The sequence below is a fragment of the Heterodontus francisci genome, chromosome 2 (genome assembly GCF_036365525.1).
Source record: "Heterodontus francisci isolate sHetFra1 chromosome 2, sHetFra1.hap1, whole genome shotgun sequence".
Taxonomy (NCBI): domain Eukaryota; kingdom Metazoa; phylum Chordata; class Chondrichthyes; order Heterodontiformes; family Heterodontidae; genus Heterodontus; species Heterodontus francisci.
Genome location: NC_090372.1, coordinates 175,624,530 through 175,639,202, shown reverse-complemented (window position 1 = coordinate 175,639,202; position 14,673 = coordinate 175,624,530). Strand labels below are relative to the sequence as shown.

The 14,673-nt window shown below is 40.9% G+C and overlaps 1 protein-coding gene across 4 annotated transcripts in view; it reads right to left on the bottom strand.

Annotated features, from left to right (window-relative positions):
- Window positions 1-12,389, bottom strand: part of acbd5a (acyl-CoA binding domain containing 5a) — a 123,299-nt gene extending 110,910 nt beyond the window's left edge. For 3 of the 4 annotated variants that reach the window (XR_010969134.1, XR_010969135.1, XM_068014042.1), the window contains exon 1: window positions 11,999-12,389. Coding sequence is in view for 1 of the 4 variants with exons in the window: in XM_068014042.1 (XP_067870143.1) it covers window positions 11,999-12,074 (76 nt within the window). In the remaining 3 variants the exon portion in view is untranslated. The remainder of the gene's footprint in view (window positions 1-11,998) is intronic. The other variant, XM_068014055.1, reaches the window with a different exon arrangement.
- Window positions 12,390-14,673: the final 2,284 nt, after the last annotated feature.

The following is a 14,673-nucleotide window of genomic DNA, read 5'->3' as shown; positions in this document are numbered from 1 at the left end:
CAGGGTACTTTCTAAATGGGAAGAGGTTAAGTACAGGGACTGTCCAAAGAGACTTGGGGGTTCAGGTGCATAGATTTTTAAAATGCCACAAGCAAGTGCAGAAAATAATCAAAAAGGCTAATGGAATATCTAGAGGATTGGAGTATAAAGACACAGAGGTTATGCTGCAGCTGTACAAAACCCTGGTTAGACCCCACTTGGAGTACTGTGAGCAGTTCTGTGCACCACACCTTAGGAAGGATATATTGGCCTTGGAGGGAGTGCAACGTAGGTTTACAAGAATGGTACCCGGACTACAGGGGTTAAGTTACGAGGAGAGATTACACAAATTAGGCCTGTTTTCGCTAGAATTTAGAAGGTCAAGGGGTGATCTGATCGAAGTCTTCAAGATATTAACAGGAAAAGACAGGCTAGATAAAGATAAACTATTTCCACTGGTTGGAGATTCAAAAACTAGGCAGCATAGTTTAAAAATTCGGAGCAGACCGTTCAGGAAAGATGTTAGGAAGCACTTCTTCATGCAAAGGGTGGTAGAGGTTTGGAACTCTCTCCCACAAATAGCAGTTGAAGCCACAACAGTTGTTAATTTTAAATCCGAGATAGATTTTTGTTAAGCAAAGATATTAAGGGATATGGGCCAAAGGCAGGTATATGGAGTTAGGCCGCAGATCAGCCATGATCTCATTGAATGGCGGGACAGGCTTGAGGGGCTGAATGGCCTACTCCTGTTCCTATCTTCCTATGTTGCTATATTTTGTCAAGTAACCCCATCTCTAGTATACTCGATTGTTAAGTGTTGCTAATTATTATAGTAAGGTTAATACAACGATTGTTAGTTCATGACTCTTACGCCTGAATTAATAATTAGGAAGAAAGGTTAATTCATTGATTTTGTAGCTTGTGCTTATTCTGATGAGAGGTTGGTAATGTAAATGTTAATATAATTCAAACTGGTTGACGTAATACAGTTCAGCAATCCAAATTTTGGCATCATTAGCTCTTACGTAAACCCAAGACATCTCCTTGATGAGGAGTTATGATAAGCCAATAGAAGGCTTGACAAAGAACAAAGAACAGTACAGCACAGGAACAGGCCATTCGGCCCTCCAAGCCTGCGCCGATCATGATGCCTGTCTAAACTAAAACCTTCTGTACTTCCGGGGTCCATATCCCTCTTTTCATGTATTTGTCAAGATGCCTCTTAAACGTCGCTATCGTACCTGCTTCCACCACCTCCCCCAGCAGCAGGTTCCAGGCACTCAGCACCCTGTGTGTAAAGAACTTGCCTCGTATATCCCCTCTAAACTTTGTCCCTTTCACCTTAAACCTATGTCCCCTAGTAACTGACTCTTCCACCCTGGGAAAAAGCTTCTGACTATCCACTCTGTCCATGCCACTCATAACTTTGTAAACCTCTATCAGGTCGCCCCTCCACCTCCGTCATTCCAGTGAAAACAATCGGAGTTTATCCAACCTCTCCTCATAGCCAATACCCTCCAGACCAGGCAACACCCTGGTAAACTTCTTCTGTACCCTCTCCAAAGCCTCCACGTTCTTCTGGTAGTGTGGCGACCAGAATTGTACGCTATATTCCAAGTGTGGCCTAACTAAAGTTCTGTACAGCTGCACCATGACTTGCCAATTTTTATACTCAATGCCCCGACCGATCAAGGCAACCATGCCATATGCCTTCTTGACTACCTTATCCACCTGCATTGCCACTTTGTGATCTGTGGACATGTACACCCAGATCTCTCTGCCTGTCAATACTCCTAAGGGTTCTGCCATTTACTGTATACTTCCCACCTATATTAGATCTTCCAAAATGCATTACCTCACATTTGTCCGGATTAAACTCCATCTGCCATTTCTCCGCCCAAATCTCCAATCGATCTATATCCTGCTGTATCCTCTGACAATCCTCGTCACTATCCACAACTCTACGAACCTTTGTGTCTGTCCGCAAACTTACTAATCAGACCAGCTACATTTTCCTCCAAATCATTTATATATACACTACAAACAGCAACGGTCCCACCACTGATCCCTGCGGAACATCACTAGTCACAGCCCTCCATTCAGAAAAGCACCCTTCCACTGCTACCCTCTGTCTTCTATGACCGAGCCAGTTCTGTATCCATCTTGCCAGCTCACCTCAATAGGATGTGGCGACATCCAATACTTATTTTTAAAAACAGATTTCCCACTTATCTCTTCTTTTAGCCTTGTGTACTCTTCATCAACCACACCTGCAACTTTTAGCAAGATTTTTAACCTTTGTCAAGTCGGGTGAGCAAACTGTTGATGTAGCTTTAAGACAATGTGCTTTTCCCCCTCTCTGATTCTTATCACCTCATGTCATCAATACTTGTCTAACACTCTGATGAAAAAACATAAGATTTTGTTCAGCTGATACAATAATGTCCTGACTGGCTAAACAGCAGATCCACACACTTCCCAAAAATAATTGCCTTATCATGCTCCATTTCAAGTTTCATTTGTGCCGTTTTCATAGATGGTTTACTCAACAACACAGGTATCTCACTAGAAACTACATCAGTACTTATAAAACGGATTACTGCAGCTTTTTTTTTTAAAACATGGAATTACAACACTCTTTAGTGACTTCAAAGTGTTATCACCAAACCTAAAGCAAGTAGTACTTTTACATTACTTAACATAATGTCGATCCTTGCTACTTAGTGAATCAAGATAACATTTGAACCAATCTGTTCCACATACTGAAGTGCAAGCACTACACGAGTAAGTGACGAATATTCATCACAGGACTAAAACTCTTTGTGACCAGTATAATTTGTTTGATTCTTCATTATGTTCATCCTCTGCCTCAGAACTCTGTATCATGTGTTATTTCGAGGACCCTTCCTCTCCACTTTGGGCAGTACATCGCATAATGATACTTCAAGTCATACCTGAAGCACCTATTAACTATTCCTTGGGCATTCCTGGGATTCATTCACCCATCACCGCTGTTCCAATTCTGTTCCCTGCTGTAATAGCCAGATCTGTTAAAGCAGCTTTCATCTTCATTCTGCCTGTCTTTAACCCTTCCAATGTATTGATACCTGCATCCAGTATCTGGACCATTTCAAAATCTGGCAATCATTGAGTCCTCTATCCTTTCTATCACTGCGGAATGTCTCATTTGTTCCACAAAGGCTGAAGGAAATTAATGTTTCCCCGTGAAATATTTCAAGAGGGTCTCCCTCTCCAAGAACCGAACACCAGTTAGAACCAGGAGCCTGTCCATACGAGATGCCTCAGCACAGTCCAGCAACTTAAACTGATCCAGGATCACCAAATTGAATCGTCAATCTTTTATACAAACTTTTAAAGTTCATAATCTATTCCTTCTTGGAATGATCATCTGTTTTCCGAAATCTAAGTTTGACTACGCATCGTAGGCATTTAACAGATCATCTTTCCTGTAAATTTCATCCTCATATAAGGTCCAAACCTTCATCACTATCCAAATGACAGGCATCCAGCTCACAAAATATTTTACTTCTGGTAGGAAGCGACAACACAAGGCCATACCTTGTTTCCTCTTTGGTAGGGACATAATCCGTGTTCACATATTCACTTCATTCGTTCACTGGTCATATGCTTCAGACTCACCACTTCAGAGGGTAATCATACCCTGACAATTTACACTTGCTTTCTAATATTTCCCATAACGGCTACTGGAATTGTAGTTTGGTGTCTGAATTTTTTTTTCTTCGCTTCCAACCTTTGCCGTTCCATCCTCTGCTACCATGTTCCATTCCAGAAAGCCAGGTGGTGAAGGATAGAACTGGAGTTAATCTTTACACACTTTTATATTTACAGAATTACACCTTACAAGCATACACCTCCTAACCCAACTACCAGTTTTAACCCGTAGAGCTCAAGTGAATTGCCACCACCTTTATGTACAATTAACATCCCTTCTGTGGGAAAGCATATTGCCTTCTCCTGGCAAATCCGAGATAAAAGGCCACTTACAAAGTCTTGAAATCATGATTAGAACTACAACTCATAGCAATGCTTACCAGATTAACAATGACTGAAACACCACAGTATTTTTTTAAAGTTCTATTTTTAGAGTGTTGTTAATACTCAAGATGAGGGAACGCATGCATTGGGGAATCGAACACATTTTGAATATCTTGCGCCAATATCAGAAATTGTCAGATCAGTTGCAGCATGTGCCAGACACAGAGCAAAGTTCCTCCAACTGCACTTAAAGTCTAACTCTAGGAAACCTTTACTGCTCTGTTCTGAACGCCAGCTACTGTTACTGTCTCTTCGATTGAGAATGTTAATTTGAGCTAGACAGAAGGCAATTTTGTGCTTTGGGCCTGTAATCTGGAGTAGATTCAGATCAGCATCCTTGCAGTTACAAGATAGTATGCCAATTCACTACACCAGCCAGCTTCAGTTAAAAACATGCACAACAGGATTTTTCTTTTTATTCATTCATGGGATGTGGGCGTCGCTGGCCAGGCCAGCATTTATTGTATGAAGTAAAAAGAAATGGAATGCTAGAGCTTTGTGTGTGCCTTTAAAGCATTTCAGGACAGACCTTGAAGGGCAAGGCTGTGGAAACATATGCTTAAGGCAGGTATTACTCATAACTTTCAATAGTAAAGTCTTTAAAAAAGTGTTTCCTAATAAAGCGATTTGACATAACATACAAGGTCATAAAAGGCCATGGCAGCTGCAATTAAATAATTGGGTTACCTTGTTTGAGTTCAGAAATATAAACAATTCTTTACTCCCAGATCACACTTAAAGCGTTTCATTGGTTTAAAAGAAATACATGAGCAATATATTTCAAATTATTAAAATTTTAAAAGGTCACTCATGCACAATAAATGTTCTAACATAAAGGGGAAAAAAAACTATTGAAGATTATACTTGGGTAAAGGGACAATCAGCAAGTACTCCTCCGCGTATTGCACCAGAGATGATTTAAACTGTTAAACAAACATTCAATGATGTCAAACAAAAGTACATTTTCAATTTGTTAATTCACATCTAACTCCACATTTTTTCCCTCTTTTCTTCATTAGGAAGGCAGGAGTGTACAGGACCGGAAAATAACTACTGCAGTCCACTAGCTATTTCTTGGGATTATATCTCTCAATACATCTCACATCCCATTATAATTTTTTTCTTGCCGTACTTTCTTGAATTTGGGTACGATAGTGTAGTAGTTCTGGTACTGAACTAGCAACACAGAGGTCAAGAGTTCTAATCCTACCATGGCATTGCTGTGAAATCGAATTCAATTGTTTGGAGAAACACAGGAACAGGAGTAGGCCATTGAGCCCCTTGAGGCTGTTCTGCAATTCAATTAGATTATGACATCTTTACCTCAACTCCACTCACCCGTCTTTGTTTCATGTCACTTGCTATCCTTCACTACACTCTCTCCCATGTCTGGATATAATTCTCATAATACGGTGAGCATATTGTACCCCATAGAAATTTACAGCACAGAAAGAGACCAGTCAATTGTGTATGTGCCAACTAAACAACAGCTATCCAGCCTTATTGCACTTTCCAGCTCTTAGACCATAGCCTTGGAGGTTATGGCACTTCAAGTCTCTATGACTATTTTTTAGATGTCATGTGGGGTTCTGTCTCGATCACCCTTTCAGGCAGTGAGTTACAGATCCCCACCTGGGTGAAAACATTTTCCCTCGAATCCCTTCCAAACCTCCTACCCTAAATCTATGCCCCCTGGTCATGGACATCTCAACCAAGGGAAATAGGGCCTTCCTATTCAAATTTATCAAGACCCCTCAATTTTATATACTTCAATTAGGTCTCCCCTCAGCCTCCTCTGTTCCAAAGAAAACAACCTAGCCTAGCCAATCTTTCCTCATAACTAAAATTCTCCAGTCTGGGCAACATCCTCGTTAATCTCCTCTGTACCCTCTCTAATGCAATCACATCTTTCCTATAGTGTGCTAACCAGAACTGCACGCCATACTCCAGCTGTGACCTAACAAGTGTTTTGTACAGTTCCAGCATATCTTCCCAGCTTTATCTTCTATGTCTCAGCTAATAGAGGCAAGTATTCCTTCTTGACCATCTTATCTACCTTTCCAGCCACCTTCAGGGATCTGTGGACATCCACTCCAAGGTCCCCCTGTTCCACTACACTTCTCAGTTTCCTGGTGTATTCTCTTGCCTTGTTAGCCTTCCGCAAATGCAATACCTCTAACTTCTCCAGACTGAACTCCATTTGCCACTGTTCCACCCACCCGACTAGTCAATTAGTATCCTGCAACAGTCTACAGCTTTCTTCTTCATTATCAACCACACAGCCAATTTTTGTATCATCTGCAAACTTCTTAATCATAGCCTATACTTTCAAGTCCAACTCATTTATACCACAAAAAGCAAGAGACCTAGTGCTGAGCCTTGCAGATCCCCATTGGAAACAGCCTTCCAGTCACAAAAACGCCCATCGACCATTACCCTTTGCTTCCTGCCTCTGAGGAAATTTTGGATCCAACTCGCCACTTTCCCTTAGATCCCAAGGGCTTTCACTTTCATAACCAGTCTGCCATGTGGAATCTTACCAAAAGCCTTGCTAAAATCCATACAGACTACATCAAATGCACTACTGTCATCAAAGAACAAAGAAAACTACAGCACAGGAACAGGCCCTTCGGCCCTCCAAGCCTGCGCCGATCCAGATCCTAAATCTAAACCTGTCGCCTATTTTCTAAGGGTCTGTATCTCTTTGCTTCATGCCCATTCATGTATCTGTCTAGATACATCTTAAAAGACGTTATCGTGCCCGCGTCTACCACCTCCGCTAGCAATGCGTTCCAGGCACCCACCACCCTCTGCGTAAAGAACTTTCCACGCATATCCCCCCTAAATTTTTCCCCTCTCACTTTGAACTCGTGACCCCTAGTAATTGAATCCCCCACTCTGGGAAAAAGCTTCTTGCTATCCACCCTGTCTATACCTCTCATGATTTTATACACCTCAATCAGGTTCCCCCCTCAACCTCCGTCTTTCTAATGAAAATAATCCTAATCTACTCAACCTCTCTTCATAGCTAGTGCCCTCCATACCAGGCAACATTCTGGTGAACCTCCTCTGCACCCTCTCCAAAGCATCTACATCCTTTTGGTAATGTGGCGACCAACACTCCTTGTTAACCCCTCAATCATGTCAGACACGACCTTCCCTTAAGAAATGCTTGCTGACTGTCTTTGATTCATCCATGCATTTCTAAATGAAGATTTATCTGGTTCCTCAGAATTATTTCCAAGAAATTTCCCACCACTGAGGTTAGGCTCACTAGCCTGTAATTACTTGGTCCATCGCTTTCTCCCTTTTTAACAATGGTGTTAGCTGTCCTCCAGCCCCATGCCTCTAGCCTCCATTATTTCTTCTCTTGCTTCCCTCAACAGCCTAAGATACATTTCAGCCAGGCCTGGGATTTATCCGCTTTCAAAGATGTTAAACCCTTTAATATTTCCCCTATCTCTATGTTAATTTGATCTAATACTTCACACTCATCCTCGCTTACTGGAATGTCTGTATTGTCCTCCTTTCATAAAAACAGCTGCAAAGTATTCATTAAGAACCATACCCACATCCTCCGCCTCCACATACAGGCCACCCTTGTGGTCCCTAATAGGCCCCATTATTTTAGTTATCCTCTTGCTCGTTATATATTTCTAAAAAATCTTAGGTCCTTCCTATCCACCCTACCAAGGCCCCTCATAATTTTATAGACTTGAATTAATTCTTCCCTCAGTATCCTCTGTTCCAAAGAAAACAACTCCAGCCTATCCAATCTTCCCTCATAGCTAAAACTCTCCAGTCCTGCCAACATCCTCATAAATCTCCTCTGTAACCTCTCAGTCATGGTTGACTCTATCACGAAGGTTGTGCGTTCAAGTCCCACTCCAGGACTTGAGCACAAAGATCAAAGCTGACACTCCAGTGCAGTACAGAGGGAGTGCTGTATTATCCGAGGTGGCGTCTTTCAGATGAGACGTTAAATCGAGGCCCTGTCTACCCTCTCAGATGAACATAAAACGTCACATAGGACTATTTCTAAGAATGGCAGGCGGGTTATCCCTGGTGTCCTGGTCAATATTTTAATCGCTCAACCAAAATCACTGAAGTCAAATCATCAGGTCATTATCACATTTTTATTTGTGGGAACTTGCTGTGTGCAAATTGGCCATATTTCCAACATTACAACAGTGAGTACACTTCAAAAGAACTTGGCTGTAAAGTCCCGTGGTTATGAAAGGCGCTATATAAATGCTAGTCATTTTCTGTCTCTAGTGCGATCACATCCTTCCTGTAATGTGGTGACCAGAACTGTACGCAGCTGCCTAGTGTTTTACATAGTTTTAGCATAACCTCCCTGCTTTATATTCTATACCATGGCTAATAAAGGAACATATCCCGTATGCCTTAACTATCTTACATACCTGTCCTGCTACCTCAGAGATCTCTGGACATGCACTCCAAGGTCCCTCTGTTTCTCTCACTTTTCTGCCCACCTGACCAATCCATTGATCTTTTGCTGCAGTCTACATCCTTCTTCCTCACCATCAACCACAGAGTCAACTTTTGTATCTGCAAACTTCTCAGTCATGCTCCCTACATTTAAGTCTTATACATACATACACCATGATATACAACATGAAAAGCAAGGGGCCCAATACTGAGCCCTGCAGAAACAGCCTTCCAGTCACAAAAACACTCGTCAACCATTACCACTTGCTTCCTGCCACTAAGCCAATTTTGGATGCAACTTGAACTTTCTCTTGGATCCCATGGGCTTTTACTTTTCTGACCAGCCTCTCATGTGGGACTTTGTCAAAAGCCTTGCTAAAATCCATGTACACCACATCAAACATGCTCACTTCATCAAGTTTCCATGCTACTTCAAAAAATTCAATCAAGTTGGTTAGATACAATCTTCCCTTAACAAATCCATGCTAACTGTCCTTAATCCATGCCTGTCTAAGCGACAATTTATATTGTCCCTCAGTCAGTCCTCTCCAGAAGGTCAGACCAATGCTTTGTCCAAACATCATCACTTCCTTAGATTTGTGCTCAATTTTGCTGGCTATTCAGCCCAAGCTCATATTTTCTCTCTTTAATGCTGCCAGATATTTTCTGATGTCTTCAGTGATGCATCCACCAGTACATCCAAATCCCTCTCCATTATCCTTTCCCAGTCCCATGATTTTGCATTTGTCCATGTAACACCTATTACTTGTCAACCCATTGTTATTAACGTTGCTCTGCTGTGTGAAAAATAAACTGAGGCAATTTTTTTTTTTTAAGATTCATAACATTTTAAATCATATTTCTACACTTCAATCAGTTTTACGGTATGGGTCTATTTCCTACGAAATAACCCCAATTCCCACAGTTCTTGTCTCAACTACCAAATGAAACTAAATTGCCAGTTTAAAATCTTTATCTAGAATTTGAATTAAGTATTTGAAGTATCAATTAAAATATTGTTTCACATTTCTGGATTACATACTAAAGTGAACAAGAATCAACAAACTTGCCTCGATATAGCACCTTTTATGACCACAGGATGTCTCAAAATGCTTCACTGCTAACCAACTATTTTGGTGCAATAACTGTTACATCGCATGGAAATGTGACATTTAATCAGCGCAAAAGAAGTTCTGACAAATAAATGAGACAAATTATAAAATAATCTGTTTTTTGGAGGTTGATTGTGACATAAACATTGGCCATGACACCAAGGAAACTCATGCTCTTCTTTGAATAATGCCACAGAATCTTTTATGTCCACTTGAGACAGTAGACAGGACTTTGGTTTAATGTCTCATCAAAAAAGCAGCTCCTCTGACTGTTCAACATGCCCTCAGTACTGCACTGAAGTATCAGTCTAGATTATATGCTCAAATCTCACAAGTGGGGTTTCAGCCTTCTAACACGAGGTAAGGATAGCACCACTGAACCAAGACTGACACAAAGAATTAAATGTTTGGAATGATCTGCTAGGAAACAGTAGGAAAAAAGCACTGGAGTCATTCATAATACAATTGAATGCTTTGATGGGTGGGGTAGGACATTGAAGGATGGACTAATAATTATCTTTTCTCATCTCTGACTTTTCTTACATTTAATTAAATAGAATTTCCTGCAGAAAAACAGACCAGTTGGCTCAACAGGTCTATGTCAGTGTTTATGCTGCACATGAACCTCCTCTCATGCTAATTCAGCTGACTCCATTAGCATACCTTTCTAATCTTTTCTCCATCATGTATTAATCTAGCTTCCCCTTAAATTGACTTATGCTATTCCATCAGGTATAAAAACAAGAAATGCTGGAAATACTCAGCAGGTCTGGCAGCATCTGTGGACAGAGAAGAAGAGTTAATGGTTCAGGTCAGTGACCTTTCACCAGGACTGGCAGAGGCTAGAAATGTAATAGGTTTTAAGCAAGTAAAGCAGGGGTGGGGCAAGAGATAACCAAAAAGAAGGTGTTGATAGGACAAGGTCACAGAGGATAACTGACCAGAAGATCATGGAGCAAAGGCAAACGGTGTGTTAATGGTGTGCTGAAAGACAAAGACTTAGTGCAGAGAGGGTGTTAATTGACAGAAAAATAGAACAACCTGTCCCAAAGCACATGACAAAAAAAACAGTAGGTAGGCACATGATAAAAAAAAATGAAGAAACAAAATGAAATAAAAGAAAAAAACAGCTAAAAATAAAAAGAGGGGGGGCCGTCATGCTCTGAAGTTATTGAACTCAATGTTCAGTCTGACAGGTGGTAGCGTGCCTAATGGGTAAATGAGATACTGTTCCTCGAGCTTGCGTTGATTTTCACTGGAACACTGCAGCAATCCCAGGACAGATATGTGGGTATTTGAGCAGGGGGGAGTGTTGAAATGGCCAGCAACCGGAAGCTCAGGGTTATGCTTTCGGACTGAGCGAAGGTGTTCCGCAAAGCGGTCACCCAATCTGTGTTTGGTCTCCCAAATGTACAGCAGACCACATTGTGAGCAGCGAATACTGTATACTAAATTGAAAGTACAAGTAATTTGCTGCTTCACCTGAAAGGAGTATTTGGGGCCTTGGATTTTACTTTTATTCCTTTTAGTAGCAAGTTTTACAATTTCACCAACCACTGCATAAAGAAATTTCTCCTGATTTTTTTTATTTGATAATATATATACACATACACATATGATCCCTAGTTTTGGACTATCCCCACATGTGGAAACATTTTCTATGTCTACCCTATCAAAGCACTTCATAATTTTAAAAGATCACTCCTCAGCCTTCTCTTTTTCCAAAAGAAAAGAGTTCCAACCTGTTCAGTCTTTCCTAATAGTTACATCCTCTCATTTCTGGTATCATCCTCGTAAATATTTTCACACCCTCTCCAGTGCCTCTATATGTTTTTTTGTAATATGAAGATCAGAACTGACCGCAGTACTCTTAAATGTGGTTTTACCAAAGTTATACACAAGTTTAATATCACTTTTCTGCTTTTGAATTCTATTCCTCCAGAAATGAGCCCTCGTGCTTTGGTGCAAATTTAAAATTCTGTTCCTGCTGTTAACATAAGCAGAGCAAATAATAAGAGCTTCATCAAAACAGCCCCAAATTAAAAATAATTTCAAACGGAAAAGGGAGGCCAAGTTATATGTGAGGTATAAATAGAATACATCATCAGGCCTATAGTAATTAACGTACAACAGTCACCAATGCTCCCTCCCATCAGTTCCCCATGTGGCAACACAAATCATGTTACAAGACATGCAGTTTGACATCGGTTTACACCGCTCTAAACCGGGCTCACTGGATAAACAAGTTGGGCGAGGCAAAGGAGGAAGTGGTTCTTTAAATGCTGAGAGGGATTAGTAACCAACCCAACCCTCTCAGAGATGCTGTTAAAAACATCCCCACCCCTCCCTATTAATATGAAAGAAGAAAATGCTTTCACCGTTTTTAGGCAAACTCTGAATAACACTGACAGCAGCTTCAAATCTTCTCTCGTGAATGGATTTAGTATCCGCCATCTTTTGCAGACGAAAGGGGATCAAACCTTATGGGGTTTTTTTCTACCCCAACTTTGACTTTAAATGAAACAAAACAAACGAATGATAAACAAACAGACTAGGCCCGTGCGAGATTGCGCGACGAAGCGGAAAGTAATGGCCGGGCACAACTGCCAGGGTTTAATCCGCTGGTGGTGGGTACAGCTGGCGACCTGTTAGTGCACAGCGACAGCCCAAGACATGGTCAGTGAACTGTGACTTTAAACCACCTTTAGATCGTATAATCCGCTGGAAAATGTCTCAGAGGACGCACATCATCGCCCCAGACCGAGGGCGGCGCGCTGCACGCTGGTAGTTGTAGTTCTGGGCAACGACAGTTAACCCAGGTTTAACCGGGCGCTGTGGAGCCGCGCGACTACAACTCCCCACAGGCTTGGAGCCGGCATTTGCGCTTCAGCTGCCAAGTAATCATAAAGCTCTTTAGCAACTAGTTTACGAGTTTTGCATTTGTAACAAGACTTTCCTTCTCCCCAGGGTCTGTCAAAGCCGCTTATAGATTCGCATTTTTTCAAATACTATCATCATTAAATGTTTAGACCAAGGTTATAATGAGTCAACTTGGTACAGAACAAAAAAAATTAAGAAACAAGAAAAGGCTATCTAATCCATCATAATCGTTTTAATAGCCTAACTCTCCAACCATAATAGCTAAAGGATATGATTCCTTTGAAATAATAAGATGGGTTTTTCTTATTAATACCATTGAATAATATACATTGTTTTTATCCATTCATGGGATGTGAGCGTCACTGGCAAGGCCAGCATTTATTGTCCATCCCTTGAGTCTTCAATGAGATTCCCCCCTCCATCATTCCTTTGCAAGATGGTAATTTAAACTTTCCTTACAAATCATGAAAACAGACCAGAAAAACTCAATAAAAAAAAATACAATGGGATCTTCTACTTTCACCTAATCAGAAAGACGGGACCTATGTTTAATGTCTCATTCAAAAGATGGCATGTTTGGCAATGCACTGCTTCCTTGGTACTCCATGGAAGTATCAGATTAGAATAGACTGGGACTCTCGGGCAGTAAGCCTTAATGTTCTAAAGCCCCATCACCCAAGAGTTAAAATCCCTCCTTGTATCAATGATCCTACTAACTGTGCTCTGACATTAATTCATTCCATGATATATTTATTGCTTTGAAATTAGTCAATTTGTATATTAAGAAAAAAATCTAATCATATATGGTTGTGAATTTTGAAATTAATTTATAAAGTCGCTTTGAATTCACGTAAAGAAAAAAGCGCTATCAGTTTAATTCCATTCTAACACCATGCTTTCCATCAACCTATTTCCTGTATTTAATTTTTCTTTTAAAAACTCATACTTTCAAACTGTAGTTGAAATGTTGATGGTACCTGAGCAACCAGTCAAATCGCATATTCTGCTGAATCAGATTTGGATATTGAGCAGGAACCAAAGCTGCATACACCTATTTCGAAAGTACACATTAAAAAATCTGAAACTGCTTTTACCTTAAGGACGAAAACAGAAATTTGCCTTTTTGAAGTCTAAAAGCAAAACTTAGAAAACAAAGAGTTTCAGACAAATGACTACAGTTCAAAACAAATTGTAAAAACATGATTTACATACGCATTCCACTTTATTAATTTATTGATATAGCACTGAAACAGGCCCTTCGGCCCACCAAGTCTGTGCCGACCATCAACCACCCATTTATACTAATCCTACATTAATTCCATTACCCTCTCACATCCCCACAATTCCCCTACCACCTAGGGGAATTTATAATGGCCAATTTACCTATCAACCTGCAAGTCTTTGGCTGTGGGAGGAAACCAGAGCACCTGGCGAAAACCCACACGGTCACAGGGAGAATTTGCAAACTCCGCACAGGCATTACCCAGAATCGAACCCGGGTCACTGGAGCTGTGAGGCTGCAGTGCTAACCACTGTGCCACTGTGCTGCCCTTAAAAAACAAAAAGAGCTTTCCAGAGTTACTAGACCATGATATGGAGCTGAAACCCTGACTGACGCCCCCACTCACTGCTGGAATACTGAGGTACCAGCTGAGATCTGGAAGCTTCTTGAATTGTATAAGGTCATAGATTTAACCATTGATGTTGAATATTTTTACGACATAAAGAAGAAAGACTTGCATTTATATAACACCATTCATGACTTTAGAACGTCCCAAAGTGCTTTACAGCCAATTAAGTACTTTTGAGGTATATTCATTGTTTTAATGTAGGAAACATGGCCACTTATTTGAGCACAGCACAGTTTCACAAGCGACAATGTGATAATGACCAGACAATCCGTTTTAGTGAACTTGTTTGAGGGATAAATACTGACCAAGACGCCAGGGATAACATAAGAACTTATGAAATAGGAGCAGGAGTAGGCCATTCAGCCCCTCAAGCCTGTCCCACCATTCAATAAGATCATGGCTGATCTGTCCCAGTCCTCAACCTCTCTTTCGGGCCTGCTCTGCCTAACCCTCGACTCCCCAAGATTTCAAAAATCTGTCTACCTCCTCCTTAAATATATTTAGTGACCTAGCCTCCACAATTCTCTGAGGCAGAGAATTCC